Raw genomic sequence first — 15,588 nt, 5'->3', positions numbered from 1 at the left:
GGTCTGATGGTTAGAATCTGGACCGAAAGACGCTTGACGATCGTCTCTGTAGCCATATCCGTGGAGAGTAGATGGTGACCTTTTACCGTTTAGTAAAAGGAACGAAAGCGATTTTTGTCGATGATAGCTTGGGAGGAGTTTGTAATGAAGTGAACGATGACCAAACAATACCTTTGATAGATCACCGGAGAGATTGCTGGAGTTCCATACATGGGGTGCTGAGCCATGGTGCTGTTACGGGGTATGAGTTTTGGATTCCAATAGCTTTGGCACGGGAATAGAGAAGGGAATGGCAATGCTGATTCTGCTGACCTATGGGGAGACCGAGTATCAACTTTAGAGTTGATAGAGCTTGCACAAGAACTGAGACTTGCTGGCAAAGAGAACGGATAGACTGATCCAGCCGCCAGTGGGTGAGGAAGAACAGGAAGCATGAAGAAAGTCAGCCGGGAGTAATACCAGCCTTATATAAGAATTGGGAACAAGATCCTGAAGGACAACGAGAGAAAGAATATATCTATCAAGTGCGTTACCGAGCGAATGAATCTACAAACACCGAGCAAAGGGCAGGTATTATAGTCTTTTTTAGAAAGTCACTCTACCGGGCTCCGACAAATCAAGTGTGCCTGACCAAGGTGATCAGAGCCCTAGGTTTCTGCAACGGCAAAGTAACTGGATTGAGAGCCGCGCTAGAGGACTTTACGCTAGTGGCGTTGGTGGAGATGAAATCTATGGAGATGAGGCCTGTGTTGCCTGGGCAATGTTGATTCCAACGAAACCAGTTGGGTAACAGAACCTGAACCGTCCCCTGCCGTTTACGTTGAAGATCTCGATCGATCGAGAATAGGACCGGTGTGCAAAGCTCGTTGGCAGCCGAGGCGCCGTGAGACGCCTCTGGAAGTGCATAGAATGACTCCGATGGCATGGCAGACATTGCATCCAAAACCTCGATCTTCACAACTTAGGAGCGAAGCACCAGCAAACTGGCTGCCGCACCACCTCCATTGTGGTTCGATACTTGTATTGGGGGAGAGGCTCGGGCAGCAAGGTTGGTGTTGGGTAGAAAATGCAAGGACAGGGATTCTGGCCTTGGACATCATTGACCTATGGATACCCAAATGTGCAGATAGAAGAGGCGATCTGCGTCCTCGAAAGTCCTAGAAGAAATGCAAAGATGAGCTGAGGTAGGTGTAACAGGCAACTTCCGTGACGCGCGTAGTTAATCCGCGTTGGGCACTTGGGCTTTTTGGGGCCCAATGCAATAAGCCGCATGGGCCATGTCTCTATTCTGGGGACTCTTCTGGAGACTCAGGTGAAACAAAGAGGAAATTCAATATCAAAATTTTCAAATTTGGAGGGCTCAACTGTTCTGATGGCATACAATCCACCCTTGCAGCCCAATAAGAAGCCCAATGTCTATGCTTTCAGGGTCAAGGTTGCCTAGTGGGGTTGTAATCGGCCATAGGGGTTATGATAAAGTAATTCAAACTAAGGAGCGCCTTTCAAGCCCGAGAAAAGCATCGGAGTATTTCCAGGGTATCATTAACCCTAGACATTTGCCATGGAGCCGGAAATTCTATGTGGTTCTCCATCAACGTGGCATGTTATTGTTTTTGGTGGCTTCTACTGTTGGGAATGGGCAATTTTACCCCGAGGCGAGAAGCATAATCCTGGATTGCTTTAGTGAGTACGGCAGCAAAAGAGGTTGTCTTTGTGATATCTGCTTACCTCGCAACTCAAACGGATGGCTTCTTCGATGCCAATGCGCGCCTTATACCCCAAGATCTCCTTAGCCTTGTTACCACTAGCATATCGAATAGCACATGCATCTTGTACACTTCCACGGCTCAAATTTGTTGTTGTTCCCATCAACCAGGTGACAGTTTCACACGCCAGCCCGGCGAAGTAAGCCAGACTCTTTGGGATATGCATTTCAAAAGGCGGGACGTGCCCAAAATGCGCCCAGATTTCCAGACAAAAATCACGGAAGACAATAGGCTCGTTATTCTGGATAAAAAAAGACTCGCCTGCAGCGGTGCGGGATGACAACAGATTCTCCATGGGCATCTGCGGCATTGTCGACATGGGTGATATCCCACAGATTGAAGCCATTTCCGATCAAAAAAGGGGTCTCATATTTGGCGATGCATGCGTGAATAGCTGGTACTAGCTGGTAGTCTCCTGGTCCGCAAAGCACCGATGGCCGGAGGGCACATGTCACTATTTTGCTGCTCGCGGCCTTTAGAACGAGTGCTTCTGCAGCAGCCTAGGTAACATACCAGAGCGTGTCAGTAACTTATTTGATACCGATGCCGATAATTCTGCTGATGGGGATCGGTAGTTCCAACCTTGGACTCTCCATAAATGGTTGACCTAAATGCCGAAGGCCATTCTTCATTGATGTTAGGATGAGCGGTACGCGCATCGTCGATCACCACGCAGCAACTGCTCGTATATATGAAGATCTCAACCCCACTAGGCTCGGACACGTCCAGCATATTCCGTGTGCCTTCAAAGTTGATCTTCCATACCTCCTGTTCAAGTCGGCGGCCGAACCGATCGGCCAGATCTGGGACGATTCCAGCAGTGTGTCCAAGGACATCTGGCTTCAAAGCCTCGAATAATTTGCTCAATGTTTTAGCTGAAGTAATATCCACCTGCATGCACGTAGTCCTCTCTGGTAGGACGTGCTCGGACCGCGGGGGACTTTGGTCGATGACGACGATGATAAAATTTGGGTGTTTTTCTGCAAGAGCTCGCACTATGGCCGAGCCTACAAAGCCTGTGCCGCCAGATATAAGGACTTTCTTCGCTATATCGGTCATTGTGTAGGCTGATCGAGTGTGAGCACATGGAGGCTTTGATATGGGGAAACTCGGACTGGATAGACACAATTGTGCGACATCACAACTACATACGACACAAAACTTACCGCAGCACTTCGGAAGCACCTCAAGTGATATTGGAAATGATACCAGAGAGAGGCCACTCAAACGGTCAGACCTTTTTCTTTAATTCATTCGGATTTGAAGTTGGCTTTTATTCTTGATGCCTAAGCCACAGCCTAGTTCAATATCAACGACGAGTCTCATGGCTGTTCTTGATGAGCATCATCCTCCTTCTCGTATCCTTCTCCATCTTTCTCTTCATATTCCTCTCCATATTCCTCTCCATATTCCTCTCCACCCTCTTCTTCCTTATCCCCACAGTGAGCAGGATTGAATAGATCCAGCACATCTTGTAATCCAGGATGGATGGAATGATCCTTGGCTAGCTCTTCCAATTCTCTTAACTTCGGCCACAATGCTTCTGGACTCGACTCATCCTCTCTGATTGCTCGCACTTCATCCTCCGTCATAGAATCGACGATGTCCCACATCCCATCTACAAGAGCAGTATCATATTGGAACCGCTTTTGCACCTCATGACCCAATGTATCGTTGGAAGAAAGCGCAATCGTCTTGCCGATTTTGCGTAGGACAGAGATCCCGTTGAAGCGTGTCCGAGGGTTTGTGAGCGGACCACACTGTTTCGTGATCAATTTGATGGTATCAACGACATCCTGGGCTACCTCGAATGAGATACCGTGCTGCGCTCCACCGCGCATGAAACGATATGTGATATTAATCGATTTCCAGATTGAACCCGAATAATGGTCAAAGTTGATGACGCGAGTTTGCTCTCTCTCCCGAATGACGCGAATGGCATCGTCCACCATGCTCATCACATCGGGGTGGATTTGCGCTGCTCGGGTGAGTATGTCGGTGACAGTCTGTGAATCGAGATGTTGGATGCGCCGGGAAATTTCATCTGGTGGCGGCGCTGTCGTAGTGGTGTGGACATCGCCGATGGTATTGGCTCTCGCACGTTTGACGCTTTGAGGCTCAGCCATGGTTGGTATTGTATGCCCAACGATCACTGGATGGGTCAAGGGGACGGAGACTTCACGAGAGACGAAGATGATCTTATAGGTTAGATGAGGTGATCTAAGAAGGAAGTTAGAGAGCGTAAATGATGACCCAAGAGACAGAGGGATCAAACAGGAAGATACGGAGTGGCTACGGGGGTGGACCATGGAGGTATCTGATGAAAACATGTTTTCGATGTTTCTTAGCCACATAGATTATAATTTTGAATTACGCCGTCAAGGACACAGGCCACATAAGCGGCCGACTATTTTAACTTACCCCTTATGATCTGGCCATGGCCATTCGCAATACTATCGCCTACGCCATATCCCCCAACACTTGGGAGACTGGAAATAAGATATCAGTATAACTATAAAACCAGCCTACCAAGGGTTACTACTACCTTGTAGTAAGCACATCTATGGAAGGGAAGTACGGACATATTTCAAGTCATAATCTATACACTGTGTCACATTGAGGACAGCTGCAAAATCACTAGCAGAGCACACAGAATGCGAGATACGCAGACATCTAATATACAGATCCTTGACCCAGGTATTATCCCAACAGTCACAAAAAGACTAATCTCGAAAAGAGAAAGCGCTGCGACTAACCAACAAACTCCAAAATAAATGCAAGAAGAGAAACAAATCTCCCCGGTGGGTGGCTCCCCCAAAATCAGGGATAAGCCACTAGGACAATCGCAGACTTATAGCACACGGCATAGAACCAGCCCACCGAGCTTTTTCTCGACACACTCGCGGGCTTCCAGAATCCCTCGGTCTGTAGAGAGGTACAGACTCTCACCCGGCGAGCGAAGTCCGGCCACAAACCCGGATTCCTCACCGCGTACAACTCGGCGCAGTCCCTCCACATCAATGTTGACCCGTCGGGTGGGCTTGCTGACCATCTTGATTTTGCCCAGGACCGACTCGTTCTGCCAGTACTTCAGGCCCAGCCACAGCCGCCTTGATGCCACATTATCGCGCGTTATGGGCTCAATACCTTCGACTTCATCGTTGGCTGCAGGGTAACCGAGGATGCCATGGGCTGGAGGAGGAGTCGGGCCCCCGCGGACCACGGAGGAGAGGTAGCCAGAGTTTTGGAGGGCGAGGGAGAGCTTCAGGTGGAGGTTGCTGTTAGGGATAGAGGTGAGAGCGAGGCGGGCCTTGGTGGCATTGTTCAAGTGGGAGCAGACGGCGGAAAGGTTGACGAGAGACATGTTGATTTCGCGATGGTAGCAATTAAGCTCTACCGGCGGCCGTTCGGAGAAGAAAAAGAGTGGTGGAATTGATCACGGAAGAGGAAGGATGACGGGGGATCCCAGATATACGAAAGGGAATACCGCGAGAGACCACAGTGGACTGCAATTGTCTGGGGAAGCAAAGATGCGGCAAGAGGTGTTGTAGTGCCTGAAGATGCGACAAGGATGGAAATTTTCGGATAAACTATACTCCCGGATCGCAATCTGGCCCAGGTACCTGGTACTTTATCGCCCATAGCGGATATGTGTGATGACCAGGTACTAGTACCGTCCTATCACATCACATCCATACATCTTCTAAGCGCCCAGCTTGCATGGCGGTTGATGCTGGCGTTTCACAGGTTGAATACCCCTCAGTCCAAGGTATAAATAATAAACGTAGGTTCCTCTTTTTCTTTTTCCTCTACTTGCTGCCATTTGTATACTTGCATTCCGTACTTCGAATTGTCAGGCAATAATGCCACCATCAGCGGGTGAAGAGCGTCTTGTGACTGTGTGAGTTGAACTGACTTCCCCGCAGGTCGATTCGAAGCAGTTCTCAGATTGTGTCTAATAGCTAGAATAGTTTTGCAGATATCCACTACTACTTCACAGAGCCAACCCGAAGACCTTTACCATATCATCATCGCTTTGATAAAGGCTCCTATGTTTATATTTACCATGACGCCTTTCAGAACAAGGCTCGGATGGAAATCGCCAATAACCCTGGATCTCCAGAGCAGGATGCATTCTGTGGAGGCTTAAGCAGTGTTCATATACGACACTCTGCTCAATTCCCGACACTTTGTACATTAACAGTTGATGCGCACACGGCCTCGCCCCAACAGCAATATGCAAATGATACCCCCCAACATGAGTGGCGTCTGCCTAGCGGAGACCCACGAGATGACCCCAAGGGATTACGCGATTTTGCTCGTCTACACACATTGGATATCTACTTCTGGACTCAAGAAGATGCAACCGACTTTCTGGATACCGCCGTCCGGCTTCTATCCAATGGCCAGGTTGAGACAGACCGAGAGCCAGCTCCGCAACCACAGGATACCATGAGCTCTGTAGTCCAGCAACTCGAGACTGTTGCTGTCTCCGACCCGGCATACATGAATGGTCAAACACGCAACTCACGATCAGAGCCCACAAGCACAGCGGCACCAATGCAACAGGCGCCCCTACCAACCAGCAGCTTCCCCCCACCCCCTCCAAGCGGACCTCCAGCCGACCAACGGTTAAGTGCTGGTTCGACTCCCCGCCGAGGAAAAGAAAGACCCAGCTAGCTTCGCTCCGCTCCCATACAATCCAGCCGCCCCAGCCGCCCCGGAGCCAATCCAATACCGCGAGAAGACCCCGCCGCCAGTGGACGGGATGAACGGCACCGGCCTCGCAGCCGCAGTGGCAGCAGACAGCGGCATTCCATATACACCTCCGAACCAAATGATGGGGGGCGCACCAGGCGTGGGCGCGTTTGCATCCCCGCCCCCCTCAACCCCAGGATTGCAATACGCAGGCCCTCCAGTCGCAGCGCCGCAAACATTTGCCTCCCCTCCGCCCAGTGTAGGATTAAATCATTCAAACACTTTCCCCACTGCCAGATCCTCTCTCAACAGCCCTGGAGTGCCTGTCCCTTCATATCCGCAGTCGTTTGTCAGCGGGCAGGGAGCTCAACAGTACAGCGCAAGCCGGCAAGGCTCAATGTCCTTCGCTCCACCGCCGCAGGATCCGAATGCCCATCTATATGACCAGCAGGTCTATGGGGCTGCCCAGGCCCAGGCCCAGTCGCCGCCCCAGTATCAGCCCGGAGCGGCGGTGCCGGTAGGCGGGTTCTCGAACTATTCCTATGACCAGACTCAGGTGCAGCAGCAGCAGCAGCAGCAGCAGCAGCAGCAGCAGCAGCAGCAACAACAACCCCAACAGCAACACCAGCGTGCTGGCTCTGAATATAATATCCATAGCCAGTTGTACAGACCCACTGAAGTGGAGGCTAGCTCTCACCATCAGAAATATGCACAGAAAGCCATGAAGAATCCTGGACAGCGGCCTAGGAAATTGGAGGATAGAGCAGAGCGGTTGGAAGGTGGTATGAATAGGTTCCTGAAGAAGCTTGAGAGGAAACTTTGAGGCTCTTTTTTGGGTGGGAGGTTAAGGTTCTGCATTGTTTCTTGTTAGAGATCTCCGCTGGTCATGATCACCCTTAGTGCTTGCTGTTACTAGACCGGCTGCTGCGTAGTCCTACGAGAACGCAAATCAGTATAAGAATGTTGTTTAGCTTCTCAATTTGATGAGAAAATGAAGTGCTTGCTAGACACAAACCGAGAAACTACTAGTAGTATAAAAGCTTCGAGTCCCGCTATATTGATGAATCAAGATGCTAAATTGGATAATGCCCCTAAGCGCTAAGAATAATATGCTCACGAAATTGGTACAGAGTATGCAAGAGATAAACAAAAATAATCAGACAACCCAAAACACTGACATATTTAAAAATGCTAGCATAGAGTAAGAAAGAGACACGGAAGAATAGATGGTGAAAAAGTCGGGGACAAGCCTCGATGTGTAGAAGAGGCTCACCTTTGTGAGATAGAAGAAAATGGTGAAGAGTATGACCAGAGAAGATTAAAAGGTTGTTCCAAAATTTACCAGAAGCGGAGATGGGCCAGCGAAATCCATTTCAGATAGACATGGTGGAGTTCTGACATAGAGCGCCTAGTGCAATGACAGAGTAGCAATATCGATGGCGACGTTGCTCGACTCATCCTCAGTTGTGGGCTGGGCATCAGGGGCAGGCTCAGCGGACTTGGCCTCTGTGGGATTCTCCTCTGCGACCTCCGCCAAAGTCTCAGGGACAATAGCCTCATTTACTGGTACATCATCTTCCTTTTCAGGCTCGGCATGAACCTCTGTTGATTCCGGAGTCTCAAGCACCTCTGGTTCGGACATCGAGGTTTCTTGGTCCTCACTGACCTTCACTTGATCGTCAGCCGTTGGGATTGCCACGGGCTCTGCGGCGATCTCCTCGGTTGCAGTGGTGGTCTTAGAAGCCCCCTCCTCAGCATCCCCAGCGATGGGTTCAATAAGGGTCTCAGCAGGAGCGTCCACCTCTGCCTCAGCTGGGGCCTTGGCTTCGTTGGAATCAATAGGCTCAGCCGGAACCTCTGCAGCAGCTTCGATTGGGACGGGATCAGAGGAAATCTCAGCCACTGTCTCCTCGATGACCGGTTCAGGCACTTCAATCGACTTCTCGGTTGGCTCAGTAGATACAATGGCAGCTTCCGGGGTAGACTCCTCAACCTGAGCAGGGGAAGCGGTCTCCTCGACCGGCTTGGAAACAGCCTCGGGCTGTCCCACAGCCGCAACCGGGGCGGGTTCCACTGTTGTAGGCTCCTTTAGGCTGGCTATGATAGGCTCCACGATGTTCTCCTTCTCACTTTCTTGTTTCTTTTGGGAAGGCTTAGCTCCATCTTTCTGCGGCGCAGGTTCCTTGTTCAGAGCCTGGGATTTCTGACTCTGAGGCCGAAGGGCGGTGGTCTTAGGCTTCGCGTGGGGGACCCCACGGTCTGGCACCCTCCCAATTGATGGCCGGGGGGCCTTGGAAACAGAGGTTGTCCTGGTGACAGGCTTTGCATCAGACTTTTCCTGGGGGTGGGACTTGTTCGCAGAGCTGGCAGTAGGCCGCATCATTCTCGCGAGGAAACCTTCATTGACAGGCTTAGTGCTTGCATCATGAGCTGCTTGAGCGGGTAGCGAAGGGCGAGAGGCTTCTCTGCGAACGCTGGCACTAGGAGTAGTGGCACGCGACTGACTTCTAGTTGCGCTTTTGAGGGTTGAGGGTTTCCTTGTAAGGGTTGATGCAGTAGTGCGAGTGCTCGGAGCCCCTGTGCTTCCTGGCCTAGCACCAGATGCTTGGGTCGACGTGTGCATCGAGCCAGGTACACGGGCAGGTTTCGGTGGGGATTTCATTCCTGGCTTGCTGGACACACCTGCGGTAGGTGGCTTTGAAGTATCTTGTGTCAGTGCTGAGCCACGGGTTGGCCGTGCTGTTGCCTTAGGATTCAATGAGACACGACTCGGTTTGTGGGCCAGAGAGTTGGCACGCTCTTTAGCCACTTCGCGAGCTGTGGGCTTGGAGGTTGTCTTGTGAGCAGCGGGCTTCGCACCAGTTGAAGCCGCAGTAGTTGACACAGACTTGCTCGCTGCACTGCGGGCAGACCCAACGGAAGAAGGCTTCTTCTTGATCGCTCCTGATGAATTTGACTTTTGCGAGGGAGTGTCGGAGCTTGTCAACTTGGAATCCGTGGCGATGGGCTCCTCGGTCTGCTTTGGTGGGGTGTTTCGCAACTGAGATTCAGTCTCAGTGTGGGTTGCAGGTTCCTCCTTGGCAGTTTGAGTCAGTTCAGACTTAGTTTCAATGGCTTCCTCCGGTCGACCCTCAGCCATTATCTGTCCCATAGTCGCGTTTTGTGTATGGTCTAGGCGACTGAGCGGGGTGGGAGAGATCATAGTCTGCCGGCCAGACTCCGCATCCCCCGAATTGATTTTCGGCCCAAATATCCCAGGACTGTCGCTGCGCCCACTTGTTTTCCTCAACGGCGAAGCAGGATTGGACTGTACGATCCCGTCCACAGTGACAAAGCTAGCCCGGACCTTGGACAGTTGCCGAACTGTTCCTGACGAGTCTGACGCAGCTGGGGATCGGCCACGAGGCGGCGGAGAGGCGATGGGGCTTTGGCCTTCAAACTTGGCTAACAAGCTGCGCACTCCAGGATGATGGGGATTGTTATCGGACATTATCGTTCACAGAGGGCACGTCAGTCGATCAAGGGCGGGTATGGAATCGAGGGGAATCGGGAAACGCGTCTGCAGAGCACAGGGGTGCTCCTAAAATCAGGTCGAAATGGGATTGTTGTGTCTAATCGGATACAGGCAGGTCCCACTGCATGCTCCCAGTAGGGTTCGGGTTCAACGCGTCAAAGTTGGATAGAGAATTGGTATGAGACAAGAGGACACAAGGTGTGAAGAAGGGCCGATCCAGAAACTATTACATACATATACGCTAGTTAAGCCTAGCGTATCCAATAGGCCAACGCCTTACGTTGTACTCCTCCGTACAGAACTCCCCATCTCAGGGGCTTTCATTTCTATGTGACAGGTGATTTCATCCTTGAGGGGTTTAATTAATCTTACTGTATGTGTACTGAAACCCCTTGTGAGGTCTGAAACATGGTCTCTGGACACCTTTACAAGTGGAGCTCGAGTAAGGGGCCTTTTATGCCTGAGGCAACCTATAACACAGATCTCTCCTAACTTGAATTTCCCCTATTTTAGGCGCTATTTGTGAAACTTGGAGTAGTTTCAGTACATATATGACCCTAGGTATATACCTGATACCCAAAACATGTATCGCAATGTGGGGTATACCGGCTTTAGAGGAAATTATGTGAATGTGCTAATAATAGCGTAGCCAAGGAATACGAATCTCACAATTAACGTTGGAAAATAGATTGGAACATGTGGCTTTACCATACATCACATGCACATCACATTGTTAGTTCAAAAAGGCCAATTAACTACCTAACTACTCCGCACTCCGCATAGTACTCGTCAATTTTATACAAGTTCATGCAACCTATACCTTTCAGCCAATGAGAGTATCCCGGGACATATCCGATGCACGTGATGATACCAGCTCTTCCTATACGAGGCTTCTCCAACACCATTAGCTTCTTTAAAATAATATGAACATATGATTCATGATGGTTGGTGTGCCTCGGAGCAATGGCTGCTCACTCTGTGTTAAACGCCGGGTCAAGGTGAGTGGATGATCTACATGGAGTCTGGTCAACAAGTCCACCTCATATTGATACCGTCACAGTGTGATCAAGGACTTCCTGGCTGTGTAAAATGCGACAAGTATGGGGAACCATGCCCGGGATATGACCGGGGATTTAAATTTGTTACTGGAAAGCCATATCGGGATCGGCGTCAACCTAATCCCAGGAGTGATAAAAAGGATGGAACACGCCCTAGGAGTACGACCTCGAATTCTGAAATTGATCTTGATCCAATCTACCAGTCTCTGGTCCAGAGAGAGAAGCCGTCTTCTCTTATTTCTGTCGATTTGAATGTTGTGCAACATCTTTGTGTTCTCATTGATGATTTCTCTCAGCCATACACCCCTAGTCCAACACATGTTGTGGTCAGATGGTTTGGGTTTCTTCCCTCCATTTATGGCCAAAATCGGGTATTGGATGCCACTATAAGGTCTTTCACGGCACATCATTTTGGGCGCACTACTCAGAATACCCAGATGGTGTCATATGCCCGATCGACTTACGGGGAAGCCTTGCGTGGGCTCCGCAAATCGCTCGAAACACCTGCAGAAAGTCTCTCGTCTCATATATTTTGTGCGGTAGTACTGCTATGCATGTATGAGGTAAATATTGTTCACTTTTGGAGTTTTACATTTGTCAGCGACGTGACTGACCACATATAGCTTTTCACAGATACCGAGAACCCAGAGTCGTGGATGAAGCATGCCAAAGGGCTCAGCCAGCTGGTACGGATTCGAGGGCCAGATAGATACAATACTGAGCTTGATGTTATGTTACTAAAAGCTGCGCGAGGAGTGATTGTAAGTTTGAACCATGGAATTTTGCCTAATCTCCTTGAGAAGCATGATAAAATCAGTTACAACTTGGAATCAACGCTCACATTCGAATAGGTGATGCACTCGATGTTCTCCGGCGAGGAGTGCTTTTTAGCCTCCGATGAGTGGCATGATAAGATGCGACAGCAATACACATCAAACTTGCCCCCAGAAGTGCACAACAGCATCGAACTATTTTTTGCATATTTCACATATTCTCCGAGTCTTGTGCATAAGCTCTATAGCTTGAGACATGCCGACGCCACCAATTGTGAAACCATACAAACAATTTCAGAGGTCCTGTCCGAAGCCCTCGAGATGCAGATGAAACTGGCTATATGGTATGAGCAATTTTCTCAAATCGTACCACCGCCAACCGAAACTATCTCCTCAACTGGGGATAAACTATATCCTATAATCCTCGCATATACAGATGTAAGCTATGCAACGATCTACTGCGGTTACTATTCCTACATGGCAATCATTCATGAAATTTTCAAAACTTGTGGCTACCCCGGTGAGCATGAAGCCATGGTTGCCTATTTCAGAGATCAAATTTGCAAGTCAGTCGAATACAACAGTGTGGGAGTAATGGGCCCATACCGAATGGGGTTTCCTCTCCGCGTGGCATTCGAAGTTGCAGATCCAGTGACAAGTTCTTGGATCTTGAACCGGCTTGCACAATTTTCAAATATCTACGCAGCCGCCCAGCCAGAGAATTATCGTACTGTCTTGTGATTTAAAAATAAGTGCATTGAACTATTATGTGTCCAAGTCAAGTCTCCAAGCAGTACCTCGCTGTGCAATTTCTCACCGATCTCAGAAATGTCCAAAGTGAACTAGCTCAATTCTGCGTTGATTCCAAGTCATCATATGCGATGCGCTTAGAAATGATCGACAGCGAAATCGGTTCAGCTACAGCACGTGCTACCAAAAGCAAGACAACAATGATGATCTCCATCAGAAGCCCCATTCCAACCAAGATACCGATATCACCAGTGGCTGGGTTGAACTTGGGTGGTCCATACATCAACAATAGGAAATAAATGATCCGAGTCAACAAAAAGGGAAGAGTCAACAATGTCAAAAGTACGGAGTGGTGACCCAGCTCAGAAAGAATCGACCGCGATTTTACCGCCAGCCAGCCCACAAGACCGCAAACATAGGCGAATGTGATAACAAGAACAATGGACCCAGCTTCTCCCAATGCGCGCATGTGAATACATCCACCCACTACTGCTAGCATGATGGCGATGAAAATCGGGAAACGAAAGAAATGCAGAGCAAACCGGGTCCGCTGGGTCCATTTCGAATTCCCAGGACCAGTTTCTCCGGATTGTCCACTATTTAGAGAAACATCATCAGTATGACTCTCATAATCCAAGGATCTTCAACATACCACCGCAATAAGACCAAGCTTACTTCGAACAAGAGGGGCGAAAGGCCTACGCTTTGCAAAACGGATTCGGCAATGAGCATTGGCTTCCCCGGGTATGAGCTGGCAAGTACCAGAGCCGAGCCCGCTATGCGAACTATGAAAGGGTTTAATAGCCATATCTTGAACATTGTCGGAATGTCTTCCACTTACTCTGTGACAGAAGACCGACCATACTCCACCAAGAATAGAACACGCATCGTCCGATACTCTTGTTCTTGTTGTGGTGCCAGTATCGCCACTCTTGCATGCACCTTGTGCTAAACTGGGCAATGTGGATGAGGGAATATATGAAAATCTCTGCGATGGCAATATTCCGCTTCCCAGTTGGGATTGGCGAATCCAACGCACGGGACAGAAGATTGAATGCCATAAGGAGCCTGGATTTGAAAAAAGAATGACAATAAGTCTTGGGTGATGAAGTACGGAGTCGAATACAACCATGAAAAATGGAGTGCAATTTGGACTGCTTTAAATATCTACTCTGATAATTAGGTTCAATCTTTGTCGAAGACTTTGTATACTCGATGCCAGTGGATCTACATCGCGGTAAGTGACCCATCTGGGTTTAGCGTTGATTACATTTGGGGTGGATGGCTCCTCAAAAGACTCGAATGGCTGCAAAGATTGAGCGGCACGATGAAAATTGACATTTTAAAGGCGAAACCATAAAATCAGGCGCTAGGGAACTGCGAAATGTTGTCCATATTTAACTTCGCGAGAAGTGACCCGTTTGGGTAGTCCGAGCATGCATACATACCCATGCGCAACCTTGGAAGAGTTTCCCGGCTAGCTGCACCATTTCCCATTTTCTCTTCCAGGGGATAGTCAAGCAGACATGTGTGGCGTTTTGATATTGTTCTTCATCTGTGTTCCATATTATCTGAGCTAGAAAGGTGATGCATACAACAGCGTGCTCCGTACAGTGGGTCGCCGCATCTCCGGACCCCGGAGTTAGTACCGGGGCAATAATAATCCGATGCCGCATAGAAAACCAAAAGCTCCGATGACGGCGAATGTCGATTTTAGGAAAGCAACTCTTCAAAAAAGTCTATCAAAATGGCTGCTGCCCGGACACTTCGCATTGGTACAACTGCCCTTGTTTTGCGATCTCGTGGCTAGGCAATTGACTGACATGGCCGGAATATTACAGGTCTCATCCCCGGAGACGGTATTGGACGGGAGGTCATCCCGGTGGGTAGCTCTCTCAAGATTTGATATATGAGTCAATTCACTGACTGAATATTGTTTGATAAAATATAGGCCGGCCGTCGGATCCTAGAGTCCCTCCCCGCGTCCCTGAACCTCAAGTTCAGCTTCGTCGACCTTGAGGCCGGCTACGAGACCTTCCAGAAGACTGGAACCGCTCTGCCTGACAAGACCGTCGATATCCTTAAGAAGGAGTGTGATGGTGCTCTCTTCGGCGCTGTCAGGTAAGCCACAATACACTTCTTTCAGCACGCGCGATTCCGGCTGACAATTGCTACCAACCCAAAGCTCCCCCAGCACCAAGGTCGCCGGTTACTCGTCACCCATTGTCGCTCTCCGCAAGAAGCTTGACCTGTACGCCAACGTCCGCCCTGTTAAGACCACTGCCGGCAACAGCAATGGCAAGCCCATCGACCTGGTCATCGTCCGCGAGAACACAGAGGACCTGTACGTGAAGGAAGAACGCACCATCGATACCCCCAACGGTAAGGTCGCCGAGGCCATCAAGCGTATCTCCGAGCATGCCTCGTTCCGTATCTCCAAGATCGCTGGTGAGATTGCGCTCAGCCGCCAGAACATCCGTGACGCTGCCGGCACCTCTACCCGTAACCAGCCCATGGTCACCATCACCCACAAGTCGAACGTGCTCTCGCAGACTGACGGTCTCTTCCGTGAGACCGCGCGCCGCGCCCTCGCCGCCGAGAAGTTCTCCTCCGTTTTCGTCGAGGAGCAGATCGTCGACTCCATGGTCTACAAGCTCTTCCGCCAGCCCGAGTTCTACGATGTCATTGTCGCCCCTAACCTCTACGGTGACATCCTCTCTGACGGTGCTGCTGCCCTTGTTGGCAGCTTGGGTCTCGTCCCCAGTGCCAACGTTGGTGATGGTTTCGCTATCGGTGAGCCCTGCCACGGCAGTGCCCCTGACATCGAGGGCATGGGTATCTCCAACCCCATTGCTACTATCCGCAGTGTTGCTCTGATGCTCGAGTTCCTGGGCGAGATGAACGCAGCTGCCAAGATCTACGCTGCTGTTGATGGTAACCTGGATGCCGCTCAGTTCCTTACCCCCGATATGGGTGGAAAGGCTACCACTCAGCAGGTGTTGGAGGATGTCCTGAAGAGACTGTAAAAG

The 15,588-nt window shown here is 50.0% G+C and overlaps 8 protein-coding genes across 8 annotated transcripts; 3 read left to right on the top strand and 5 right to left on the bottom strand.

Moving 5' to 3' along the window:
* Positions 1–1,604: 1,604 nt before the first annotated feature.
* On the bottom strand, positions 1,605–2,825 carry N7447_000587 (uncharacterized protein; the record flags this gene model as incomplete). The annotated part of the gene is given in 4 exon segments (XM_057224863.1): positions 1,605–1,670; positions 1,729–2,007; positions 2,024–2,266; positions 2,349–2,825. 4 exon segments carry the CDS (start codon positions 2,823–2,825, stop codon positions 1,605–1,607), a joined length of 1,065 nt encoding a protein of 354 aa, XP_057088879.1.
* A 263-nt stretch (positions 2,826–3,088) lies between these two features.
* On the bottom strand, positions 3,089–3,892 carry N7447_000586 (uncharacterized protein; the record flags this gene model as incomplete). Its single annotated transcript, XM_057224862.1, has 1 exon — positions 3,089–3,892. The coding sequence occupies one exon, from the start codon at positions 3,890–3,892 to the stop codon at positions 3,089–3,091; it is 804 nt and encodes a 267-aa protein (XP_057088878.1).
* Positions 3,893–4,617: 725 nt separating this feature from the next.
* Positions 4,618–5,130, bottom strand: N7447_000585 (mitochondrial 37S ribosomal protein uS8m; the record flags this gene model as incomplete). The annotated part of the gene is made up of 1 exon (XM_057224861.1): positions 4,618–5,130. The coding sequence occupies one exon, from the start codon at positions 5,128–5,130 to the stop codon at positions 4,618–4,620; it is 513 nt and encodes a 170-aa protein (XP_057088877.1).
* A 499-nt stretch (positions 5,131–5,629) lies between these two features.
* Positions 5,630–7,287, top strand: N7447_000584 (uncharacterized protein; the record flags this gene model as incomplete). Its single annotated transcript, XM_057224860.1, has 3 exons — positions 5,630–5,667; positions 5,738–6,408; positions 6,473–7,287. 3 exons carry the CDS (start codon positions 5,630–5,632, stop codon positions 7,285–7,287), a joined length of 1,524 nt encoding a protein of 507 aa, XP_057088876.1.
* A 585-nt stretch (positions 7,288–7,872) lies between these two features.
* On the bottom strand, positions 7,873–9,954 carry N7447_000583 (uncharacterized protein; the record flags this gene model as incomplete). Its single annotated transcript, XM_057224859.1, has 1 exon — positions 7,873–9,954. One exon carries the CDS (start codon positions 9,952–9,954, stop codon positions 7,873–7,875), a length of 2,082 nt encoding a protein of 693 aa, XP_057088875.1.
* Positions 9,955–10,919: 965 nt separating this feature from the next.
* On the top strand, positions 10,920–12,550 carry N7447_000582 (Zn(II)2Cys6 transcription factor; the record flags this gene model as incomplete). The annotated part of the gene is made up of 4 exons (XM_057224858.1): positions 10,920–10,976; positions 11,039–11,599; positions 11,660–11,797; positions 11,888–12,550. 4 exons carry the CDS (start codon positions 10,920–10,922, stop codon positions 12,548–12,550), a joined length of 1,419 nt encoding a protein of 472 aa, XP_057088874.1.
* A 106-nt stretch (positions 12,551–12,656) lies between these two features.
* Positions 12,657–13,620, bottom strand: N7447_000581 (uncharacterized protein; the record flags this gene model as incomplete). The annotated part of the gene is made up of 3 exons (XM_057224857.1): positions 12,657–13,155; positions 13,212–13,344; positions 13,401–13,620. The coding sequence occupies 3 exons, from the start codon at positions 13,618–13,620 to the stop codon at positions 12,657–12,659; spliced, it is 852 nt and encodes a 283-aa protein (XP_057088873.1).
* A 686-nt stretch (positions 13,621–14,306) lies between these two features.
* Positions 14,307–15,585, top strand: lysB (homoisocitrate dehydrogenase lysB; the record flags this gene model as incomplete). Its single annotated transcript, XM_057224856.1, has 4 exons — positions 14,307–14,334; positions 14,401–14,441; positions 14,511–14,680; positions 14,745–15,585. 4 exons carry the CDS (start codon positions 14,307–14,309, stop codon positions 15,583–15,585), a joined length of 1,080 nt encoding a protein of 359 aa, XP_057088872.1.
* Positions 15,586–15,588: the final 3 nt, after the last annotated feature.

Source organism: Penicillium robsamsonii (genome assembly GCF_028829455.1).
Source record: "Penicillium robsamsonii strain IBT 29466 chromosome Unknown utg000001l_segment0_segment0, whole genome shotgun sequence".
Classification (NCBI taxonomy): domain Eukaryota; kingdom Fungi; phylum Ascomycota; class Eurotiomycetes; order Eurotiales; family Aspergillaceae; genus Penicillium; species Penicillium robsamsonii.
Note: the sequence above shows the minus strand (reverse complement) of the source record. Positions and strands in the feature narration are given on the sequence as shown.